We start from the raw sequence: 26,646 nt of genomic DNA on the forward strand, positions 1-26,646 counted from the left end.
TTGCCTTTAACAACCTTCCCATGTTGTTTGTATTTGGTCCAGAGTTTAGACACAGCTGACTGTGAACAACCAACATCTTTTGCAACATTGCGTGATGATTTACCCTCTTTTAAGAGTTTGATAATCCTCTCCTTTGTTTCAATTGACATCTCTCATGTTGGAGCCATGATTCATGTCAGTCCACTTGGTGCAACAGCTCTCCAAGGTGTGATCACTCCTTTTTAGATGCAGACTAACGAGCAGATCTGATTTGATGCAGGTGTTAGTTTTGGGGATGAAAATTTACAGGGTGATTCCATAATTTATTCCTCAGAATTGAGTGATTCCATATTTTTTTCCCTCTGCTTGGTCTAAAAAAGTAACCGTTACTGACTGCCACAATTATTTTTCCTGATTTCTTATAGTGTTTCTTAAAGCCTGAAAGTTGCCATTTGAAATGACTTTAGTTTTGTGTCATGTCTGTGATCTGCTTTTTTTCTACAAAATTAAACAACTGAATGAACATCCTCCGAGGTCAGTGATTCCATAATTTTTGCCAGGGGTTGTAGTCAAGAAACGAGAATCGTCCTTCGTTCTGTTGACACAGCTCCAAACACTGCGCAGTTCTCTGCCGAGACAGAGTCTACTTGGAATTAATAACTTCAAAATGAATCGTCGCTTTAAATAAAATGACACCTCTTTATAAATGTTGTAATACACACAATAAACTACAATCGACTAAAATGTTTTTTCCTCCCAAAATGAGACGTCCTGCATTCATGCAGCACAGCCAGCTGCAAGAGCTCAGCTCAGCGGCATGGAAAGACATTCATGCCAATAATGTCTGAAAGGAAATGGTTTTGACAAAAACTACAGATTTTATTTCTGTTTATGTCCAGAGATCAGGGATCCACCATGTAGAGTTTATTATGTCCAGAGTTTAAGGATCCAGTAACCAGTTTCATATTTATTTACTTTAAGACTCAAAAAAAAAAAAAGTTGTTCAATTTCAATTCAATTTTAATTTAATCAGCTTATAAAGCGCCAAATCACAACAAAAGCCGTCTCAACACACCTCACGCAGAACAGTTCAACATAAAAATTTAAATAAATTAATAAAAATAAAAATAATTAACAAAAATAATAAACAATTAAAAACAGAAGTAAAAGAATAAAACAGATAACAAAATAAAAACTACTCATAAGAAAGAGAATAAAAATAGGTTTTAAGTCTCGACTTAAAAATGTCCACAGACTCCAACTGCCTCACGGTCGCAGGAAGACCGGTCCACAGAGCAGGTGCACGATAAGAAAAAGCTCTTTGACCCGCTGACATAGAAAACCTGTAAAGCCTACTTTTAGTACACAAAAAATTCACAAGAGGTATCGATAAGGAATCGGATCGATAAGCGGAATCGATATCAATAAAATCTTAACGATACCCATCCCTATCAGTGACTAACCATGCTCAATGATTGTGATTTTAAATTTAGCCAAAATAATAATCTGCATTATGTACTTTTTAATGCTTTATCCTATCCAGTCCTACAGTGCACTTACAGTGACTGCAATATTCATTTATTCTAGATGATTCATTATCACTTTCAGGAGAAACACAATCATGCTGTCATTTATTATTTTGTTACTCACAGCAGCAAAATTTAAACAAGCAGCTTCCTGTGTTATAGACTGTACCTTGTGTCCTAATTGGGAAGCCTCGCCCCTGGCAGCAGTGGAAACCGGGTCAATTAAGTGGCCAATTTCCTGCACAGCAGATGTCAGTTGCTCTTGCAGGGCCTGAAGACAGGAAATAATAAAGAAAGGAACTTGTGGTTTGATCTTTTATGGAAGCAAGTGTTTCATTCAGTAAAGCTTGGCGCAACACACACACACACACACACACACACACACACACACACACACACACACACACACACACACACACACACACACACACACACTTAAATATTTCCCTCAAGAGGGAAATATTTAAATAAAATGTTCTCTAGGTTCCAGCATATGCCAGTGGCAATAAAGTGCTCATAACTTTGTTCTGTATTAAATATTGCAATCCAATCTCCAAACAGTTTCTCTGCTGTGACAGAGAGACAAATGGTAAAAAAACAAACAAAAAAACAATGCTTTGCTCTGTCAAAAGTCTTTGGTAATATATTAAATCCATGGTCAGCAATGTGTAACAGAAGGGGAGACGTGAAGAGCAGAAAAGAATGGGGCACATAAGTTCTAATGCATCCATCCATTAAAGGACATGTTGCACGTTATTTAACATCCTGGTCAGCAACACAACATCAAAGTATTCATGACTGTAAGTCTATCCACGTACATGTGGTAATAATTAGTAATAATTAGCAGATGTATTTTATTGCTACTTATTCCTCTCACTTGGTGAGCTAGTAGGTCCATTTCAGGAAAACATCTTACTCGGCATGTGACGTATATTTTAGGAAAAGGAGAAGCATCCCAATGTCTGAGTATGACAGAGAGAGTAAAACAAAAGCTGCTATGTCTGATAATGAAGCTTCTGAGCTTTCATTTGAAAGTGATCGCTCGGCCTTACAGAGGATGTACAGACAGGAGGGGACACACTTCACCCCGAAACTCTGTTGGATTTTGGAACCTAACGTGTGGTGACACTGCTGTTTGTGTCGTAGGATACTATTTTACTGAAACAAGGAACACGCACGTGGAATGTCTGCACAACCTTGTTTTTACAGGCTGCCTGAACAGGCAGATGTATTCCTTACATTGGAAAAAGTCAGAGGACGTTATTTTCAGGAGATAATGGACTTTCTATCTAATGTGCCAGAACTGTGAGAAAACTTAAGGAGCTGACAGCAGAGCTGCAGTTGGACATTGTTCTCCGGCTGGCAATAGCACGTGAGGACTTATACTAGACTTGGACAGTGTTCTCCGGCTGGATACATGTATGATGACATCTTTGGTAGAGTGAACTTTACATATTTAATGTTGGAAAACCTTCAACAATTGGGTGAGTGCCCTGTTTGTTTTCCCTTTTGTATTGTGTTCTCAACAGTAGAGCTGGTAGGCTTTATTTTTATTTTACTGGGACAGCCTGTTGGATTTTGGATTGTGATGTGTGTGGAGCAGCACGCTGTTTTAATGTGCACGCACACGCGGACCTCTCCGCTGTTTTTCAGGCTGCCTGATCACACAGATGTATTTGTTAGATTTTTCACACTTATATCGATGACAACACTTACATGTGAGCACAAAGCTGAGCCTCGAGCAGAGATTCGTTTTAACAGGCTGCGTTTATGACTAATGGCCGTACACGCACACGAAGTCTTCTCCATTCTTAACGTTAGCAGCTACATTCCATTCAACAGTGCACTGGGACGTATTCCTCAAAGCTACATAAACATTGTTGGAAACACTCAGAAAAATGAGTACTCAGGAGTACTTTGTTTTTGCAGCCTTTGTTGCGAATGCTGTATACTTTGAGACTGGTCACAGAAGTGCACAAAGTAATCCCTGTGTATCATCGGATGGTCATGAACAGCCTAAATCTAAATGTCATGATTTCGGTGGGACATGTCCTTTAATTCTAACTTGTGAGCCACAAAATGGACCCACTAAATAAATAAATACAAATAGAGAGAATTTTTTTTTTCTTTCTTTCAGCTCTTCCACATTGTTTGGGGTCACCACAGCAGCAGATCATTCATCTCCAGCTCACCTGATCCGGTATGGCACCAGTATATAACTCTGGTTCTTATGTATGATCCACATATTGGACATTTGAAGTTGCCTTTCCTGACACAACTTTAGATGTGAACCTAATGCACATGTTTTGATGGTGGACAGAAAGTGGAGTAAACTGAGGAAACCCATACAGTCCCATAAAGGCTCTGAGGCCTATTGGTGCCTGTGCTTATCCCCCAGATCCCATAGTGTGAAGTGTTCAGAGTCTATGACTCCCTTGGGATGGGACACCAGTCTAAAGTAGGTTACGTCTCCATCCAAGGCCGATACCCATTTACAGTTGGGTGGATTGACACCAATGCAGATGAAGTGTCTTGTCCAAGGATGCAGACAGGTAGCATGCCCGAGAATCAAACCCAGGTCTATATCAAAGATAACAGCTATGTGTGGCTCTAATACCTTTGGTCTGCATCCCAACTCACATCAAGCTACCTGCTCTATAGGAAAACTATACTGCTACAGGAAACATGTAAAAACCACACCGAAAGAAAGTAGATATTGATGGGCTTCATCTAGGACTTTGCTGCTGTGAGGCTAAAGTGCTAACCACAGCACCAGTGTGCTGCATTAGAGAGACAAAATTGCCAGATAAGAATAAGTACACAGAGACAGAAGGAAACACGGAGATAAAATATCATACAATACAAATATCATACATACATTGCCTGTTGTATCTGTGAATGGCATCAAGCTGTTTTTGGCGATGGTGTCTTACCTCCAGCGAGATGTCATCCCTGCTTGGTAAATTCTGGCTGACCGCTGCCAGAGAGGCCTGCTCAATTTCCCGGATACATCTGTTAATGTTGTCGATTGATGAATCGCACTCCCGCTGGCCTGGAGCCTTGTCTCTGAGAATCAAATGGGAAATGGGAAGAGAACAAATTATAGCATGGGAGGAAGAACAGATGAAGAAAGCAAAAATGAAGAAATAGACATTAGAAACCTCACCTGGACTCATCAGTTTTATCCAATTTTAGACCTGTCTCTCATCTGCCATTTCTATCTAAGGTTTTAGAAAAGGTTGTCTTTTTACAGTTACAATCATTTTTAGAAGACAATCTCATCCTTGAAAAATTCCAGTCTGGGTTTAGATCGCGACACAGCACTGAGTCAGCACTTTTAAAAGTTCATAATGATATTACTCTGTCGGTGGATGCAGGGAATCCTGCTGTGCTGGTTCTGTTGGACCTCACAGCAGCCTTTGATACTGTGGATCACACAGTACTTGTTTCCCGGTTGGAACATTTTATTGGCATTCATGGTACTGCACTTGAGTGGTTTAGATCATATTTGGCTGAAAGGAGCTTTTCTGTCATGATTGGGGACCTTTCCTCATCAACTGCTCCTCTGTGCTGTGGAGTGCCGCAGGGATCTGTCCTTGGGCCGATTCTATTTTCTTTGTACATTCTGCCATTGGGGTCAATTATAACCCAGCACAATTTGTCCTTTCATTGTTATGCAGATGATCTGCAAATCTATCTGCCTGTGAGGACTAATGGGAGTGATGCTTTGTCATCATTATTTAATTGTATTCGTGATGTAAAGCAGTGGCTGTCCCGAAACTTCCTTTACCTGAATGATGGTAAAACTGAGATCATGGTGTTTGAGCGCACTGGCATACCAAATGTGGTAACACCAAATTTTGGTGCTTTGGCTAACTATGTAAAACCAGCTGTCAAGACTTTGGGAGTGATATTTGACAGCTGTTTGAGGTTCGATCAACAGATAAATTCTGTTGTCAAAGCTAGTTTTTTCCACCTTCGCCTCTTGGCTAAAATAAAGCACTTTCTCAGTAGACGTGATCTTGAGACGGCCATTCATGCTTTCATCAGCTCCAGACTTGATTATTGTAATGCACTTTATGCGGGCATTAATCAGTCGTCTCTTGTGCGTCTCCAGTTGGTGCAGAATGCTGCTGCTCGTCTTTTGACAAACACTTCTAGACGTGAGCATATTGCGCCCATCCTATACTCACTCCACTGGCTTCCAGTTCGTTTTAGAATTGATTTTAAAATTTTAATGTTTGTTTTTAAAGCTATTTATGGCCTTGCACCTCCCTACTTGTCTGAAATTTTAACTTTGCGCACCTACAGTAGGACGTTAAGGGCGTCTGGTCAGCTTTACTTAGATGTTCCAAGGTCAAGATATAAACGCTGGGGTGATCATGCTTTCGCGGTAGCTGGCCCCAGACTGTGGAATGAGCTACCTCTTGAGTTATGTACTATTCCTGACCTAGCACTTTTTAAATCTAAGTTAAAGACTTATTTATTTAAACTGGCTTTTAACACTTAGTGGGGAGGTGACATGTTCTGTTATTTTTATGTTCTTTTTTTATGTGTTGTTTTAAAATTTTATTTTATATGTGTTTTATTTTGTAAATTTGTGTTTTTAATGTTAAGCACTTTGGACACCAGTCGGTGCTGTAAAGCGCTTTATAAATAAATGTTGATTGATTGATTGATTGATAGAAAACACAGGAAGTGGGGGGGATAAAAACAAAAATGTACAGCTACTGAGCATCATGCTTCATCCCACGGCTGCTACTTTACCCTCTGCTATTGAGGAGAGTTAATGCTGGGTGGGAGAGGGGCAGGGAGTAGATATGTCTATAGGATATTACACAGGAAAAACAAAGTTGCGTTTAGGATTGATACACTACATCAAAGTTCACCACAAAGTAATTTGTTTATCATTGTTATGTGTGTTTATTTATTTGGTGAGTTAGAAGACAATATCATTAAGTGATTTTGAGTAATTGTCTACACAAGCTGTCTGGGATGGCCTAACTCATTTAGGGCTTTTTCACATTTGAAAGTTGGGAACAAGACCCATGCACTAACAAACTTTCCTTGATGTACTTGCGTCCCGTCATTATCTATGTTGGCTGTGTCTCCCAATACTTGATTTTTATGGTTTGTAGATGCCGGTATGTGTGTGTCTTTGGCTTGTTTTCAAGCAGCTAGTGCCATTTAAATGGAGAAAGTCTTTTCCAGGTGACTTTTACTTCTTTTTCTGACAAATCGTAATTAAAAACTTTGTCTCCTCCTCTCCAGATGTGCTTCAACAGCCCATATTTACTACTTTTGTTTCTTTTCTTCTTCTGCTGTTTATTGGCACACTCTCACGAGCGCCACTAGCTTAGCTTATGACAAGCTAAAAGTGGACGCTCTTGTTTTGACCGAACATCTAGCCAGTTTCTGGGTATTCTGTGTTAGTACGCACCCGCAGCTTGATGAATTCCTGCTCAAAAAAGTAGTTCCCAGATAACTGTGATAATTCCTGTGAGATGAGTATATCTCATTTAAATTAATTCTAAACTTTACCAGTAAGAAAATTACAAAGATAACTGAAGAGTAGCCATAATAAATATTTAAGAAACTTAACGTTTATGAGCAACTTCGCCTGTTATTTTTCAAGCACACTGTAAGCATTGACATGATGGAGTTTGATGTGGAAGAGTTCAGAAAGATACGATTGGAATGGTTTGATGACCATTTACAGTTGGCGATGAAAGACTTGGGTGTTAACTTTGTGTTAAAGTCAGAACAAGAAGCTGCACTGAACAAGATCTATCTGGGAAGAGACACATTCTGCGTTTGTTGCTCCAACGAGAACGGCACACTGAGGCAGGGTGGCGAAAGTAGTCCAGCGAGCTCAATCTGTGGGCGCGAGCTATCCCACAAGTCCAAAACAGCAGAGATGTTGGTCCAATGAGAGCGGCACTCTGAGCAGGGTGGTTCATTGGGTGAACCAACTTCTCTCAACTTCCTGCAATTAGTCCAAAAGATACTGAAAACCAACCGGACTGTGGTTCAGTTTGCTCCTGGCTGAGACCACCTCTTTTGACCAGACCAAATTTTGATCCTTTGGTCCAGGCTGTGATCTGAAGCAACTTTCACAACTGCAATTCTGGTTCCCACCAAACTGAAGAGTCTGTGAACACACCCTAACTCACTCATTCATGTATGCTTTTGCTGTCCAAACCCCTACCCTGTTGGTAGGGGTTTTCCCTGTTGGTGCAGGGAAAAACAAAACTAAGTAAAAAAAATTCATACAGGTCACACACAAAAAAAAACATTTAGATTTTTTAAACAAAATTCAGAGCAAGCGAGTAAGCGAGCGAGGGAGAAAATCAAGTTACTTTAATCTGTGATGAATATCCTGTAGCTTAATACTTTATGAAAATAAATGACGGTGGGTTACAGAAAGTTTATTTCCATTTGTAATCCAACATTGAAACCAACACTCAGCTCACACATGCTGAGGAGTTCAGCACACAGAGATCAAGATGAGCAGCTAAATTAACTTTTAAGTCTCCAAGTGTTCTGGGTCACAGGACACATGGGCAGAATAAGTATGTTAATTATTCATTTCTGTGCATGCTGGAAGTAGATGAAAAGAATCTTCTCCTTGCATGTAGTGACACTGACAAACCTTCGAGTCCGGCATTTCAAGGATGGAGAACGTTCCTAATTCGAGTTCTTTGGCATGTATCAATTCAACGTATTAAAGGTTCTGGGCCACAATCCCAGCATTCAATATGCAGTCCAAAGAAAGTCTCATGAAGGCTTCAGGGCTGAGAAGCTCAGACGGCAGCCTGTGAATGCTAATGTGCAGATGTTCTGAGCCTTTTGAGGACGTTAAATGCAGTGCAGAGGTAATGAGCTCCTCATGGGCATCAGAGTTTTTCTGATCAAGGACAGGTACAAAAAAGTTGTGAAAAAGGAGATTAAAATAGGCTGTGGTAATAAAAGCATGAAGTAGTATCTGTCACATCATGGAATAGGTGCTGCCATCCCTCCTCAAGGACGCTACATCACTGTTACAGGAGCTTTATAGCACAGTTTATAACTGCAGGAAAGTTACATAGTCTACAATCAGGAGGATATTCATCAGGACTTGAAATAGTTTGTCTTGAACCTCTGTTTTTTTTTCTTATTGGAAACATTTTAATGCTATTAATACTTGACATGTTCCCCTCTTCTCACATAATTAATATATTTAATATGACATATGTATATGACTTCTGTATGTGTGCAGCCCTCTGGGACTTCCTGTAATGTTAATGAAAATCAAATTTAATTGAATTAAGCATTTGATAAATGACAATAAAAGTGATACATGTGAGCTCCCATAATCCCTTTTGTATACCAAGTAAGGACAACATTATTGTACAGAAATGAAGGACAGTAACTTAAAAAAGATCCAACATTACAAGATCAATTTGACTCCTTGAACATGCAGTGCTGGCTTTGGTGGTCACCAGACCAAGGCTTTGGAACGCAAAGAAGCTGAGAAGCTCATTTCATGTACATGTAACCGCAAAACCATGCATAATGAGAGCAACAGGGGGACTACATTCATACAAAAGCCTTTCTGCTGGGTTGTGTAGACTTGAAACCATATTATTTGAGTTTTAGAATATAAGTGCAGTTAATCTGAAAATAACTGTTTACTGTTCTGATTGAGTACACAAGTACACTCTACTTACAGACCCCATCCACTGCGTACCAAACTAGACCATATTTCATGTTTTTTTCTTTTGCAACTAAATTCCTACAAAATTCCTTTCAGCTGGGTTGTGTGGAGGTGTGACTGGGTGAGTTTGAGATGTCACTATTAAACAATTAGAAAAAAAAAAGGTTTCTTTCTCTGAATTACTACATTTCTGTATGGAAATGCTCTTTCTCACAGACCCAATTCATTGTGTACCCAGCTTGACCATATTTCTTGCTCTTAATTTATACAGCACCAAATCACAACATAAGTTACCACAAGGTGTTACATGATTAAGGTTGAACCTTATCCACCCCATGACTAAACACAATGCAACAGTGGTTTAAGTGGATGCATACTCTGAATATAAGCAGCTGAGGAAAAAAAAAGAGAGAAAAAAAATGCATTTAGTAGTAAAACAGTTTGAAGTTGTCCACTCACTGACCGGATGGCTGTGATGAGACTCTTGATGGAATCGGAGACAGTGCGTGAGTGACCAGCCAGGACAGACCAGGTTGCTGGGTCTTTAGGGTTGATAACAAGTGAGCGTGCACTCTTGATCAGATGGGTGGAGCTATCTAACATGGAGCGTGCTGACTGGAGGATGGGCTCCTGCGCAGCACAGCCCTACAGAAAAACAAAATTAACATCAGAATTTCCAGTCTCTGGGTTTGCACCATAGGCCAGGATTATAATCCATGCATTCCTCTATGTCTTACTGCCATGCATAAATATAAAACAGTGTTCTCAAAGTTATACCTCATTGCTTATTTGGGAAGGAATGCTGGCAAATTCTGGGTTGGAAGCAAATGTTGCGAGGTTTTCCACAGCCTCAATAAGTGGAGCTGTGGCGACTCGACACCTGGTCCGGTTCTCCTCTGAGAAATCCCCATCTAGAGCCTAAACCGTGAGAGTGGTAGAGTGTCACAGCTTAAGAATACATATGCGTTAGTTACATTTTTGCTACACATCCCATTTCTATGTAACAGTTAAAAAAAATAAATAAAAATAAAGTACTGAACAAAATACTGGAGGTTGACATCTCACACCTTAATCATAGGAGCATTAAGGTAAATGCTAAATTTCATTCTATACTGAGATATTACGTTTATGGGACAAGTGACAACAGTAAAAATCAAAAAGCCTACCTTGATTGTTTTGACTAGGTTGGCGGTGCTGTTGGCCACTTCCTTGGCAGACTGGACAAAATGTCTCTTGGCAACTGGATTAGTGGTCTTGGAAGAAGCCAAACGGCATGCATTGCACAACGCTGAGGTGTGCTTAGCAACAATGGTGGCCGCCGAGAGCACCTGGTGCATATTACATATTAAATTGTAAGGTTAGCAACAGATTTCGTATCTTAAATAGAAAAAATAAGAGATGCTAACATGATGCTTCAGTCTTTAAGGATTCACCTCAAGTCATAGCAAAAGAAATGGAGCACTATGATTTAAGACTATTGATCTTCATCAATAGTCTTAGTTCAGTGTAGTCAATAATTGGTTTCCTTTGGACACAAAGTGCTACCGTTCTTTGGCTATTATCCAACAATGTTCAACATATAAATTGCTGTTGTAAACAGACAAGACACTCATCTGCAAAAAGAACTGGAACAATTCTGGAGCTAAGGTAAGTGGCAAACTATATTACCTATAACAAGGACTTGTACCAGGTTTCACAAAATTCCTCCTAAAAGTGTGAGAGGAGTCATTTCAGAATGCAGACACTCACTCATGAAACTGACAAAGTCTAGATTTGTTAATCAAGGGCCATAACTCTGATAAAATGGGCCCAACTCCAACAATAAGATAATATGCATATTACCAACCTATAAAAACAAAACAAAACAAAAAACTTGTACCAAGTTTCATGAAATTCCTCCTAAAAAAGAGGAATTGATTTCAGAACGCTTATACCTTTTTTGGGACAGACGGACAGAAATCACGACATAATCCCCCTCCGGGCCTTCGGCCAGCGGGGATTAAAGATTATTCTTTACATTTAGTGAGGTAAACATGAACATTTATTCTGTAAGGATCATCTCCATGCTACCACACACTTCTAATAGTTTATTGTGAGTATTTTTACTGAGCGAAACTCCATTATGGAGCTGGTTAGCCCATGACAGTCCTTGCATTGTAATTCAATACAGCACTGATTAAAATAGTTTTGTAAAAGAAAAACTGAAAAAGAGCGCAAGTTGAAAAGTACCATAGTTCCTCTTTAATATTATGGTAAGGTCTGGAAAACTGGACATTGTTGAAGAGTTAATGAACACATGCAGGGATACTTTTGAATAGGATTAAAGTTATTTAATATGAAAAGTGAAACAACCAGCAATTACTGAACTAGGATACCAAAAACAAAAAAAACAAAACAAAACAAAAAAAACAGATTAATTTGTGTGACACACTGACCTGAATAACATTATGACAAAAGCTGATATTCATCTGACATTTTTTCTCAATACATAACTGCCATTTAAAAGATACTGTAGACACACTCAGAATATTTCTGGTGCACATACATACCTGAGAGGGACTACTGTCGGGGTCCACAAGATTCTCACAGGCCATCTGGATTGCTTGGTTGGCCTTAGCAAACTGGATGGGGTCTACTAAGCCCTGGTGTCCAGCCTGGCTGTTGGGATCAGACACACCCACCAGGTAGGAAGCCTGTGATAAACACACTTGGCATTAATGTCACTGCTATCCAAGAAGGCGGTATTACAAATTGTTCAACAGCACCTTTATTGCATAAGTCATTTCCACACATGCCTTACCTGTCCTGCAGCTTCAGTGAGGCCACAGAGGGCTTTAGAGGCTGACCCCACACAACCTCCAAATGCAGTCACATCTGCTATCTTGCAGTTCTGAGAAATACCAGCCATGGACTCTCCCAGGACCTGCACAAAGACCCCAGCAAAAGGTCATCAGAACAAAGATAAGGGGGGGGGGGGGGGGGGGGGGGGGGGTTGCTTAGGATGCTAAGCTGTTGCATCAGTGTGTCAAATCACATGCATGGACTCCATCTAACTTGCTGTTTGCAAAAGTATCCACAACACTTTTAGTACATCTGTATTTTTAGTACTTTGATCACTACGTGCTTGATTTTACGGCCTACCTTAGAATTTTCCATCACACTCTCGATGCAGTCGAAGTAGGAGAGGTCATTGACGGGTTCGTTGGGGTTGTCCAGCAATCCTCTGACAGCCTGGGAAATTAAGAAGCAGGTAATAGTTGTCTATATATCAACTGCTGAAATTTTTTATGTCCCTAGAGAGCCCCCCGACAAATAAGCTCCTGGCAAACTTTATGTGTGTGTTGGGGGAGGGGTTACGGTTCAAAGTACTAACACTTATTTTCGTTTGTGTTCTACACAGATAGCATTAGATTCCAAGGCATTTAAGGTGTGTGTACCTCTAACTCTCTCAGGGCGTTGTCGCACTCTTTCTGCCCAGGAGCTTGCTGTGTGCACAGCATGATCAGCTGATTAATGCTGTCAGTCACAGCCCTGAAACAAAACACAAACAAAATTCACAGAGAAATCCATGAAACTCTACACAAAATAAGGAATCACATTTACTGCATGTTTTTATGCATAAATAAGTGTCTCTGTGTGTACCTTTGCATATACAGTAGTGTTCAGAATAAGAGCAGTACTATGTGACTAAAAAGATTAATCCAGGTTTTGAGTATATCTCTTAGTGTTTCATGGGAAACAAGGTACCAATAGATTCAGTAGATTCTCACAAATCCAACAAGACCAAGAATTCATGATATGCACACTCTTAAGGCTATGAAGTTAGGCTATTAGTAAAAAAAGTAGAAAAGGCGGTGTTCACAATAATAGTAGCATCTGCTGCTGACGCTACAAACTCAAAACTCTTATGTTCAAACTGCTTTTTTGGCAATCCTGTGAATCACTAAACTAGTATTTAGTTGTATAACCACAGTTTTTCATGATTTCTTCACATTTGCGAGGCATTAATTTTGTTACTTTGGAACCAAGATTTTGCTCGTGTACTAGTGTGCTTGGGGTCATTGTCTTGTTGAAACACCCATTTCAAGGGCATGTCCTCTTCAGCATAAGGCAAGCTCTTGCTTGCCTCTACTGGTGGTTGGTTCTCACTGTGGTATTGTATCACTTCCTGTTCCGGAGCACAGCGGTGTTTTGCTACATCTGTTAGCTGTTTAATCTGCGCAGTTAGATTGATCTAGTTACCTAGATAACGATTTGCTTCACAGTGTAATCTTCACGTGCCTTAACTAAAGCACTCCCTCTGCTGAATCACCTCTAAATTATTTACACATTATTCATTTTGTGTGTTTTTAGGAATCCGCTAGCTTAGCGCAGCTACTAGCTCTTAGCCGGTTTAGCATGGCGGCTTCTCCTGTCTCTCCCGCACTTTTCTGCTCTGGGTGTGAAATGTTTAGTTATTCCTCGGCCTCCTTTAGCAGCTAGCCAGGCCCCTGTAGTCGGTGCGGACCAAGGTAGCTTAGCCGCCGTTAGTTTCCCTCTGGCAGATCCCGAGCAGCCGGGAAAGTAGGCCGACTGGGTGGCTGTGAGGAGGAAGCGTAGTCCTAAACAGAAGCCCCGTGTACACCGCCAACCCGTTCACATCTCTAACCGTTTTTCCCCACCCGGCGACACACCCGCCGAGGATCAAACTCTGGTTATTGGCGACTCTGTTTTGAGAAATGTGAAGTTAGCGACACCAGCAACCATAGTCAATTGTCTTCCGGGGGCCAGAGCAGGCGACATTGAAGGAAATTTGAAACTGATGGCTAAGGCTAAGCGTAAATTTGGTAAGATTGTAATTCACGTCGGCAGTAATGACACCCGGTTACGCCAATCGGAGTTCACTAAAATTAACATTGAATCGGTGTGTAACTTTGCAAAAACAATGTCGGACTCTGTAGTTTTCTCTGGGCCCCTCCCCAGTCGGACTGGGAGTGACATGTTTAGCCGCATGTTCTCCTTGAATTGCTGGCTGTCTGAGTGGTGTCCAAAAAATGAGGTGGGCTTCATAGATAATTGGCAAAGCTTCTGGGGAAAACCTGGTCTTGTTAGGAGAGACGGCATCCATCCCACTTTGGATAGAGCAGCTCTCATTTCTAGAAATCTGGCCAATTTTCTTAAATCCTTCAAACCGTGACTATCCAGGGTTGGGACCAGGAAGCGGAGTTGTAATCTTACACACCTCTCTGCAGCTTCTCTCCCCCTGCCATCCCCTCACTGCCCCATCCCCGTAGAGACGGTGCCTGCTCCCAGACCACCAATAACCAGCAAAAATCTATTTAAGCATAAAAATTCAAAAAGAAAAAATAATATAGCACCTTCAACTGCACCACAGACTAAAACAGTTAAATGTGGTCTATTAAACATTAGGTCTCTCTCTTCTAAGTCCCTGTTGGTAAATGATATAATAATTGATCAACATATTGATTTACTCTGCCTTACAGAAACCTGGTTACAGCAGGATGAATATGTTAGTTTAAATGAGTCAACACCCTCGAGTCACACTAACTGCCAGAATGCTCGTAGCACGGGCCGAGGCGGAGGATTAGCAGCAATCTTCCATTCCAGCTTATTAATTAATCAAAAACCCAGACAGAGCTTTAATTCATATGAAAGCTTGACTCTTAGCCTTGTCCATCCAAATTGGAAGTCCCAAAAAACAGTTTTATTTGTTGTTATCTATCATCCTCCTGGTCGTTACTGTGAGTTTCTCTGTGAATTTTCAGACCTTTTGTCTGACTTGGTGCTTAGCTCAGATAAGATAATTATAGTGGGCGATTTTAACATCCACACAGATGCTGAGAATGACAGCCTCAACACTGCATTTAATCTATTATTAGACTCAATTGGCTTTGCTCAAAATGTAAATGAGTCCACCCACCACTTTAATCATATCTTAGATCTTGTTCTGACTTATGGTATGGAAATTGAAGACTTAACAGTATTCCCTGAAAACTCCCCTCTGTCTGATCATTTCTTAATAACATTTACATTTACTCTGATGGACTACCCAGCAGTGGGGAATAAGTTTCATTACACTAGAAGTCTTTCAGAAAGCGCTGTAACTAGGTTTAAGGATATGATTCCTTCTTTATGTTCTCTAATGCCATATACCAACACAGTGCAGCGTAACTACCTAAACTCTGTAAGTGAGATAGAGTATCTTGTCAATAGTTTTACATCCTCATTGAAGACAACTTTGGATGCTGTAGCTCCTCTGAAAAAGAGAGCTTTAAATCAGAAGTGCCTGACTCTGTGGTATAACTCACAAACTCGCAGCTTAAAGCAGATAACCCGTAAGTTGGAGAGGAAATGGCGTCTCACTAATTTAGAAGATCTTCACTTAGCCTGGAAAAAGAGTCTGTTGCTCTATAAAAAAGCCCTCTGTAAAGCTAGGACATCTTACTACTCATCACTAATTGAAGAAAATAAGAACAACCCCAGGTTTCTTTTCAGCACTGTAGCCAGGCTGACAAAGAGTCAGAGCTCTATTGAGCCGAGTATTCCTTTAACTTTAACTAGTAATGACTTCATGACTTTCTTTGCTAATACAATTTTAACTATTAGAGAAAAAATTACTCATAACCATCCCAAAGACGCATCGTTATCTTTGGCTGCTTTCAGTGATGCCGGTATTTGGTTAGACTCTTTCTCTCAGATTGTTCTGTCTGAGTTATTTTCATTAGTTACTTCATCCAAACCATCAACATGTCTATTAGACCCCATTCCTACCAGGCTGCTCAAGGAAGCCCTACCATTATTTAATGCTTCGATCTTAAATATGATCAATCTATCTTTATTAGTTGGCTATGTACCACAGGCTTTTAAGGTGGCAGTAATTAAACCATTACTTAAAAAGCCATCACTTGACCCAGCTATCTTAGCTAATTATAGGCCAATCTCCAACCTTCCTTTTCTCTCAAAAATTCTTGAAAGGGTAGTTGTAAAACAGCTAACTGATCATCTGCAGAGGAATGGTCTATTTGAAGAGTTTCAGTCAGGTTTTAGAATTTATCATAGTACAGAAACAGCATTAGTGAAGTTACAAATGATCTTCTTATGGCCTCAGACAGTGGACTCATCTCTGTGCTTGTTCTGTTAGACCTCAGTGCTGCTTTTGATACTGTTGACCATAAAATTTGAATCATATTTATCTAATAGATTACAATTTGTTCATGTAAATGGGGAATCGTCTTCACAGACTAAGGTTAATTATGGAGTTCCACAAGGTTCTGTGCTAGGACCAATTTTATTCACTTTATACATGCTTCCCTTAGGCAGTATTATTAGACGGCATTGCTTAAATTTTCATTGTTACGCAGATGATACCCAGCTTTATCTATCCATGAAGCCAGAGGACACACACCAATTAGCTAAACTGTAGGATTGTCTTACAGACATAAAGACATGGATGACCTCTAATTTCCTGTTTTTAAACTCAGATAAAACTGAAGTTATTGTACTTGGCCCCACAAATCTTAGAAACATGGTGTCTAACCAGATCCTTACTCTGGATGGCATTACCCTGACCTCTAGTAATACTGTGAGAAATCTTGGAGTCATTTTTGATCAGGATATGTCATTCAAAGCGCATATTAAACAAATATGTAGGACTGCTTTTTTGCATTTACGCAATATCTCTAAAATTAGAAAGGTCTTGTCTCAGAGTGATGCTGAAAAAGTAATTCATGCATTTATTTCCTCTAGGCTGGACTATTGTAATTCATTATTATCAGGTTGTCCTAAAAGTTCCCTGAAAAGCCTTCAGTTAATTCAAAATGCTGCAGCTAGAGTACTAACGGGAACTAGAAGGAGAGAGCATATCTTACCCATATTGGCCTCTCTTCATTGGCTTCCTGTTAATTCTAGAACAGAATTTAAAATTCTTCTTCTTACTCATAAGGTTTTGAATAATCAGGTCCCATCTTATCTTAGGGACCTCATAGTACCATATCACCCCAATAGAGCGCTTCGCTCTCAGACTGCAGGCTTACTTGTAGTTCCTAGGGTTTGTAAGAGTAGAATGGGAGGCAGAGCCTTCAGCTTTCAGGCTCCTCTCCTGTGGAACCAGCTCCCAATTCAGATCAGGGAGACAGACACCCTCTCTACTTTTAAGATTAGGCTTAAAACTTTCCTTTTTGCTAAAGCTTATAGTTAGGGCTGGATCAGGTGACCCTAAACCATCCCTTAGTTATGCTGCTATAGACTTAGACTGCTGGGGGGTTCCCATGATGCACTGAGTGTTTCTTTCTCTTTTTGCTCTGTATGCACCACTCTGCATTTAATCATTAGTGATTGATCTCTTCTCCCCTCCACAGCATGTCTTTTTCTTGGTTCTCTCCCTCAGCCCCAACCAGTCCCAGCAGAAGACTGCCCCTCCCTGAGCCTGGTTCTGCTGGAGGTTTCTTCCTGTTAAAAGGGAGTTTTTCCTTCCCACTGTCGCCAAGTGCTTGCTCACAGGGGGTCGTTTTGACCGTTGGGGTTTTTACGTAATTATTGTATGGCCTTGCCTTACAATATAAAGTGCCTTGGGGCAACTGTTTGTTGTGATTTGGCGCTATATAAATATAAATATAAATAAATAAATAAAATAAGTATTCTGACATATCCAAACTGATCCATGATACCTGGTATGCGATATATAGGCCCAACACCATAGTACGAGAAACATGCCCATGTCATGATGCTTGCACCACCATGCTTCACTGTCTTCACTGTGAACTGTGGCTTGAATTCAGAGTTTGGGGTCGTCTCACAAACTGTCTGCGGCCCTTGGACCCAAAAACAACAATTTTACTCTCATCAGTCCACAAAATATTCCTCCATTTCTCTTTAGGCCAGTTGATGTGTTCTTTGGCAAATTGTAACCTCTTCTGCACGTCTTTTATTTAACAGAGGGACTTTGCGGGGGATTCTTGCAAATAAATTAGCTTCACACAGGCGTCTTCTAACTGTCACAGCACTTACAGGTAACTCCAGACTGTCTTTGATCATCCTGGAGCTGATCAATGGGTGAGCCTTTGCCATTCTGGTTATTCTTCTATCCAAAAATTCAAAATCCATGTACAACACTGGTGACACCCTGCGAGTGAACCCGGCGATCATCACACGAAATCAAGCGATTTCCCTCGCAACTGCCATTCGCAGGCAGAGCCATTTCAAGGCGTTTGGGTCCCCAAACAAAATGGACTTGGAGACCCCCCCATGCCTCACCACCACGCCACATCTGCCCAAAGCTTACATGAACCACAGCATAGACACCAATCAATATAATATAGACATCAATAAAATATTTCTATGACAGTGCATTTGAACATTTGCAAAAACCCCACCACCATCCCCTAATGACCAACATATAAAGAGAGTGAAAATTGTATAGTAACTTCATCTTCTTCAACCACTTAGTCCAATTAAGGGTCACGGGGGATGGAGCCTATCCCAGCAGCCATAGGGCGCGAGGTGGGGTACACCCAGGACAGGATGCCAGTCTGTCGCAGGGCCACAAACAAACAAACACAGACACACCCACACACACACCTACAGGCAATTTAAAGAGTCCAATCCACCTAACCCGCATGTCTTGTGGGAGGATGTGGGAGGAAACCGGAGCACCTGGAGGAAACCCACCCAAACACGGGGAGAACATGCAAACTCCACACAGAAAGGCCATGGGAATCGAATCATGACCTTCTCGCTGTGAAGCAACAGTGCTAACCACTAAGCCATTGTGCTGCCCTATATAGTAACTACAAAATCTAAAGTACTTCAAAAATGTGCACAGTAAGTATACAAACATTTTAAAAATGTAAAAAAACTTGAGTGGGTGACGTGGTATCGTAGATATTATGTTTGTATGTCTATATATGAGTCCTTGGGTGTTATGCTCCTAAGAGTCCAGCAGAGGGCAATGTGAGAGCAAGGAAGATGTCTGAGCATGGTTCAGTAGATTACGTTTTGGGAAACTCAGTTCAATCATTTGTGAAGATGCAATACTGTTAATATAACACAGCCAGGCAGGTAGCTAACATAAACATTATATTTTTTTGACACGTAGGCCTAATTTATCCAATGTAAATGATCTCTTACCACGGTCTGTTTTTTTTCTTACTCTTCCTTTCTGTTCTTTCTTTTCTGGCTTCCTGACAGCTAACTCCGCTTCATGATTGCTGAAGTTTTATATTTTGCCAGTGTCGAAAGTCCTGTCGAAATGAACTAGTACCCACTGAGATGAGCTCCACTGCGCAGCTGCGAGGCGCATCTCTCTCCACTCCAGACTTTACACCTCACCCGCCGAGTTGAGCTATGTCACGTGGCTGGCTACTGTGGAAGGGGCCCCCTTGAGGGGGATTACGATAATAGTGTTGCTGCACTGTCCTGCACCGACTGTCACAGAATTTAAAGTGGCACTCACAGAGTTTGCCGTTACATAAAATTCATAACCAGTCATTGTCAGAGGGCCAGCTCGAGGCCCGGCAACTGATTGGTTTACTTGCCCTGTTGCAACGGGCCTGTTCACAGGCTGTCGCAGCCCAGTGAGATAGGATGCTAAGTACTTGGACAGCAGCAAGATTTATAATTCCGTACACCACCACAAGTTGAAATGAAACAATCAAGATGTTGTTGTAGTGCAGAATTTCGGCTTCAATTCAAGGAGTCTGGCAAAAAATATTTCATTAAGCACCTGGCCATTTAATATACACCTAGTGCCTACATGTTTCAGAGCCCATAAGTTATTAGACAAATACATGGAACATTCTTAGTAAAATCCATCACTTTTACAGCCAGTTATCATTAGCTAACTCAGAGGATGAATACATGAATAGGGATGGGTATCGATAAGAGCTTATCGATATCGATACCATTATCGATTCCGCTTATCGATCCAATTCCTTATCGATTCCCTTATCGATACCTCTTGTGAATTTTTTGTGTACGGGTCAAAGAGGTTTTTCTTATCGTGCACCTGCTCTGTGGAACGATCTTTCAGCAACCGTGAGGCAGTCAGAGTCCGTGGATATTTTAAAGTCAAGACTTAAAACCTATTTTTATTCTCTTTCTTATGAATAGTTTTTATTTTTGATCTATTTTATTCTTTTACTTCTGTTTTTAATTATGTATTTGATTTTTTTTATTTATTTAAATTTTTAATTTTGAACTGTTCTATGTGAGGCGCCTTGAGATGGCTTTTGTTGTGATTTGGCGCTTTATAAGCTTATTAAATTGAGATTGAATTGAAACTGAACATTTTATTGAGAAATAAAGTAAATAAATGTGAAATTGGTTACTGGATCCTTAAACTCTGGACATAATAAACTCTACATGGTGGATCCTTGAGCTCTGGACACAAATAGAAATAAACAAAATCTGTAGTTTTTGTCAAAAGCATTTTCTTTCAGACATTATTGGCATGACCGTCTTTCCATACATCTGAGCTGAGCTCTTACAGCTGGCTGTGCTGTACATCAGGATGTAATTCATAAAGAATGCAGCACGTTTCATTTTGGGAGGAAAAAACGTTTTAGTCGATTGTAGTTTCTTGTCTGTATTACAACGTTTGTAAAGAGGTGTCATTTTATTTAAAGCAGCAATTCGTTTTGAAGTTATTAATTCCGACTGGACTCTGTCTCGGCATAGAACCGTGCAGCGTTTGGAACTGTGCCAACGGAACGGAGGACGATTCTCCTTTCTTGACTGCAACAAGACAAGAGTACCAATTAGTTACTTTAATCCACACAAAAGTGACTCACAATATTTTAATGGCTTTGAGAGGGGTTAAGAAGCGGACTTGCCGCTTCTGAAGAGCAGTGAATCAAAGAACCAACAAGCCAGTGGATCGAAACATTGCTTCATTGGTTCACGCTTCAAAGTGGAGTCGTGCTGCAGAAACAGCTGATTACAGAGCCGCTGCAGGGTCTGTAATCAACATAGAGGAATGATCATTTTCCCGACAAACATCCTCAAAAACAATGGCTGCTCTGAAGGACCGATAAGGGAATCATTAAGCAAAAAGGCTATTGATATCAGTGGATCGAATCATTTCTTAATGATACTTGAAAAGAACCGGTTCTCGATACCCAACCCTACACATGAACATGTACAAGTTACTCCACCAATCAGTTTCACAAAAGGAATGAATGGCGAAGAATCTTCATACAAGAAAACAATCAAGTTTAGGGTCGTACCGCCCATGTGCTTTCTAACAAACAGTAGCTGAAATTTTGCTTTTTTTTTTAAGAAAATCCTTCTCCACACAACTCCACTATGAAGCTGTGTAACTGCTAATTGTGCACTATGTCTCCCATCACAGCAACATAAGCCTACAACTTCTTTAGATCTGTCATGAGTTTCTTGGTGGATTCCCTCACTTGTCAGATTTACTGTAAAGTACCATGCAGTTTGTATTTTGCACTGACTGATGCAAATAAAGTCCAAGATTTATTCAGTGACTTGAAAATGTTCTTGTAAAATGTTGAAAGTAATAATTTCTAAATGGATAATGTAATAATTCCCTAAAACTCCTTTAATTAAAAACCTACACCGCAAGCACATCTTGAATGTTTGATGTCGAGTCCAAATACTTATGGACCTAATTAAATGATTAATCTAACATTATTTGCCGGATGATGTGGCTGGTGGTCATACCTTGCAGCAGCCGATAGCAGGTTCTTGGCATTTGCTGCTGCAGGATCTACAGACAGACTTTTAGCAGCCAGCAGCAGCTTGCTAGAAGCCATGGAAATGTTCTTCAAATTTCCAATAACCTGCATCTGGTCATCTTTTTTCTGAAACGACATAAAGCATATCAGGGTAGAAAACAGCTTGTGTCATCATCATCATTACGCCTGTGATCTGACCAAACATGACCTTTTGAGGGAATCCTTAGTCATTATGATGAGATCTGCAGAGGTTTTGCATAATTGTGAGTCTATCGCAAAACACTACGTGGACAGTTCTGCAATCACCTGGGACGATGCACTGTATACTTTGTGCATACACTGCATGCTTTGTACTCAGCTTTACTTTGTCTTTCTCATGTAAACTTACAACACCAAACTGTTCAAAATAAAGGTTTTCTATTCTGGGAATACAAATATTTAGCCTGAAGTCTCAAAATTACTGACAGTCTTCCGTGAAAATTAACTTGATGAATAATAACTCACAAAGATGAGTGACTAAAAACAGATTGATTTTGATTAGATAAATTTGATTTTATGATTACACAATTTCCCAAATGTCAGAGCTGAATGCGATGCCAGATTCCATGTGTAGAGCAAGTAAGAGCCAAAAACACATCAGGATGCAACAGTGGCTTCTGTTTCCCCACTTTATTTTACACATTATTATCTACACAACCTTTTGGCCCTTCACATTTAAAATTCTTTTCTATTCACCTCAGCAGTTAAGATGTTGATTCATCACTGCACTTTCCCCACTCACTTAACGACATACAGCATAACTGAAGATCTGATGATGACCTGATTATTAAGAACCTGGTGTTATGTTACAGCTACGTTTACAGGCTTCATGAAGCAGAGTTTTCCCAAGACAAACCTGAGTGTGTCCGGCCATCTCAATGCCAGCGTCAAGGAACTCGTCAAAGTCCTGGCTGAACTTCCCAGAGGCCACGGCCAGCTGGCTGCTGGAGCCTCTGGAGGCGTGAACCACATTACCAGCTGACTGGTTCAAGTCTGCTGCAGTCTGGTTCAGCTCACTTTGGGCCTCCTGAAATGACTTGGAGGCTGGAGGGATCTGATCGAGGACAAACAGGGAGAGATTAGAAAAGAAGATGATGTATAACAGAAATTAACTGCACGTAACATAAACACAACAGTGATAATAACCTCAATCACTTGCTCAGTCAACATAAAATTCTAGGATTTAAAATACAGATAAAATACTGCCTTTAATCACGCTCTTGTTGTGGATGACTATAATTTGGCATTCTAGCTGACAAAAACCACAACTACTGTCGCTCTGAAAAATAATCCTAAACCTTACAAAACCGTGGCATGGGCGCAAAGGAATAATTTTAAATAGTGATGTCACTGTTCAACTACACAAAAATATCCACCCTGTTGAAAGTAGTAAAATTGTAGTATTTCAGCTCCTTGTGAATACTGTACCATTAAGCTCTGTACAAAAGTGAGTCTTAAACATAAAGTATACTCAAGTAAAGGCAAAAGAAACATAAAACCTATGTTACAAAACCCTACCTGTAAAATAATAATGATGATGATAATAATTAGTGGTGGGCACAACTAGCTAAAAAGTTAGCTTCGATAACAGCTAATCAGCTAACTGAAAAGTTATCTTTTATAAAGTTAAACTGATAAACCACCCAAAAATTTATCGGAAGCTACAGCTAACCAATAACAGATAACTTTCAGTATTATCTTTGGTACACTTGCAACAACTACTCACAAGCTGATTTTGAGTTTTAACACCACGATCACTTCTGGTAGCATAAAAGGTGACTAGAGACCCAAACAATGAGTCAGCACTTCTGTCTTTGTGCAGACTGCCCACTGCTGGAAGCTCCTGTTTACTACATTTTTTGCAGCAGTGAAGCAGTTGAGAGGAGCTAAGCTCAACTCTACACACACAATACAAGCCATTATTTCTTAACAGGATACAGCCATACCACCGTGGCAGAGGTCTTGGAAAATAAAGCAGTTTTGACTTATGGTTTTGATTTTAAAAAATTAATCCGGATAGAATAACTTGATTAATGTCAATTCTGTCAATTGTACAAAGTTAAAATATAATACATATCTTTTAATTTTAAATAATGCACTAATTCTAAAGTTTTGTAACAAACACAGACAGATGCCAAAGGGATTGTGGGTAAATGAGCCTCTGCTAACACTGATTGGTTGACTCATTCATTCTATGTAAAAACCAACACATTAATGTGATGTGACATGTGTGTTGGTATTTACATATAAATGTGCTTTTGTAAAATATGCCATTTTATTCATATGAAAAAAAGCCATTTGCAAAAGACAATTTGTGATTAGACAAACGTCTGATATAACCAGGGACAAAATGTATAGAACACTGCCATCTACTGGCGCCCAGACCCTTACCCATAATCCTTTGCGTACCAGTTTTTGTTTTTTGTTTTTCGCGTGCCAGAGAGTTGCTGCAGTTTAAACAACAGAATCCATGACGACAATTGTAAATGAACATTATACAACCAAAATGTACATTTTTATTTCTTTAGTTGCTGCAAGAGGCTGCTACAACTCTCAGGCAAATACTGCCATGAACACTACTGGCCAGTAGATGGCAGGAGAGACCGTGAAAACTTGCCAAAACAAATATTCCAAATAATCCATGTGCTATGTTTAATCTGCGTGGTATTTAATAAACGCAAATTTCAGACATCTTATATATATTACTCTGGAACAAAGATGACAAACAGTGTTGTAGGACAATAACAGGAGGTTAAAGGGCAAAGAGGAAGCGATTGCAAGTCACAGTGATTCCAACTGAAAATAATGGAGAAGCAACCTGAGCTTCTTCTGCCATTTTTACATAAAACAAACATAATAACAACGTCTATAAACCCAGAGAACATATTCACGAGAGTTTTAGGCACAATATACAAAGAGTTTAATACTTTTATCCGTGTGGAACCTGATGAGAGTGTTTCAAATGCATTTCTCCTGTCGTGACTGTACTAAGATTACCCATAATGCACCTGCACATAGCATGTCCACACTACATTACAATTAATTATTTAAAAATCTTTTTTTTTTTTTTTTTCTTAGATTCTGTCTCTCACAGTTGACATGTACCTACGACAAAAATTACAGACCTCTCCATTCTTTGTAGGTGGGAAAACCTGCAAAACTGACAGGGGGTCAAATACTTATTTTCCCCACTGTAGCTGAAGACCTGGTTTGAAGCACAAATGGGGCAGCTCTACAACCCCTGGCAAAAATTATGGAATCACCGGCCTCGGAGGATGTTCATTCAGTTGTTTAATTTTGTAGAAAAAAAGCAGATCACAGACATGACACAAAACTAAAAATCAGGAAAAACAATTGTGGCAGTCAGTAACGGTTACTTTTTTAGACCAAGCAGAGGGAAAAAAATATGGAATCACTCAATTCTGAGGAAAAAATTATGGAATCATGAAAAACAAAAGAACGCTCCAACACATCACTAGTATTTTGTTGCACCACCTCTGGCTTTTATAACAGCTTGCAGTCTCTGAGGCATGGACTTAATGAGTGACAAACAGTACTCTTCATCAATCTGGCTCCAACTTTCTCTGATTGCTGTTGCCAGATCAGCTTTGCAGGTTGGAGCCTTGTCATGAACCATTTTCTTCAACTTCCACCAAAGATTTTCAATTGGATTAAGATCCGGACTATTTTCAGGCCATGACATTGACCCTATGTGTCTTTTTGCAAGGAATGTTTTCACAGTTTTTGCTCTATGGCAAGATGCATTATCATCTTGAAAAATGATTTCATCATCCCCAAACATCCTTTCAATTGATGAGATAAGAAAAGTGTCCAAAATATCAATGTTAACTTGTGCATTTATTGATGATGTAATGACAGCCATCTCCCCAGTGCCTTTACCTGACATGCAGCCCCATATCATCAATGACTGTGGAAATTGACATGTTTTCTTCAGGCAGTCATCTTTATAAATCTCATTGGAATGGCACCAAACAAAAGTTCCAGCATCATCACCTTGCCCAATGCAGATCTGAGATTCATCACTGAATATGACTTTCATCCAGTCATCCACAGTCCATGATTGCTTTTCCTTAGCCCATTGTAACCTTGTTTTTTTCTGTTTAGGTGTTAATGATGGCTTTTGTTTAGCTTTTCTGTATGTAAATCCCATTTCCTTTAGGCGGTTTCTTACAGTTCGGTCACAGACGTTGACTCCAGTTTCCTCCCATTCATTCCTCATTTGTTTTGTTGTGCATTTTCGATTTTTGAGACATATTGCTTTAAGATTTCTGTCTTGATGCTTTGATGTCTTCCTTGGTCTACCAGTATGTTTGCCTTTAACAACCTTCCCATGTTGTTTGTATTTGGTTCAGAGTTTAGACACAGCTGACTGTGAACAACCAACATCTTTTGCAACATTCCGTGATGATTTACCCTCTTGATAATAATAATTTGATAATCCTCTCCTTTGTTTGACATCTCTCATGTTGGAGCCATGATTCATGTCAGTCCACTTGGTGCAACAGCTCTCCAAGGTGTGATCACTCCTTTTTAGATGCAGACTAACAAGCAGATCTGATTTGATGCAGGTGTTAGTTTTGGGGATGAAAATTTACAGGGTGATTCCATAATTTATTCCTCAGAATTGAGTGAGTCCATATTTTTTTTCCCTCTGCTTGGTCTAAAAAAGTAACCGTTACTGACTGCCACA

The 26,646-nt window shown here is 39.9% G+C and overlaps 1 protein-coding gene across 1 annotated transcript in view; it reads right to left on the reverse strand.

Moving 5' to 3' along the window:
• tln2a (talin 2a) overlaps positions 1 to 26,646 on the reverse strand; it is a 414,558-nt gene that overhangs the window by 91,344 nt on the left and 296,568 nt on the right. Inside the window, 11 exon segments of the mRNA XM_034187248.1 lie at positions 1,675 to 1,776; positions 4,439 to 4,571; positions 9,665 to 9,846; positions 9,979 to 10,119; positions 10,368 to 10,529; positions 11,751 to 11,894; positions 12,002 to 12,124; positions 12,343 to 12,432; positions 12,639 to 12,732; positions 21,883 to 22,022; positions 22,792 to 22,989. Coding sequence (XP_034043139.1) covers positions 1,675 to 1,776; positions 4,439 to 4,571; positions 9,665 to 9,846; positions 9,979 to 10,119; positions 10,368 to 10,529; positions 11,751 to 11,894; positions 12,002 to 12,124; positions 12,343 to 12,432; positions 12,639 to 12,732; positions 21,883 to 22,022; positions 22,792 to 22,989 — 1,509 coding nt within the window.

This window comes from Thalassophryne amazonica, chromosome 2 (assembly GCF_902500255.1).
Source record: "Thalassophryne amazonica chromosome 2, fThaAma1.1, whole genome shotgun sequence".
NCBI lineage: Eukaryota > Metazoa > Chordata > Actinopteri > Batrachoidiformes > Batrachoididae > Thalassophryne > Thalassophryne amazonica.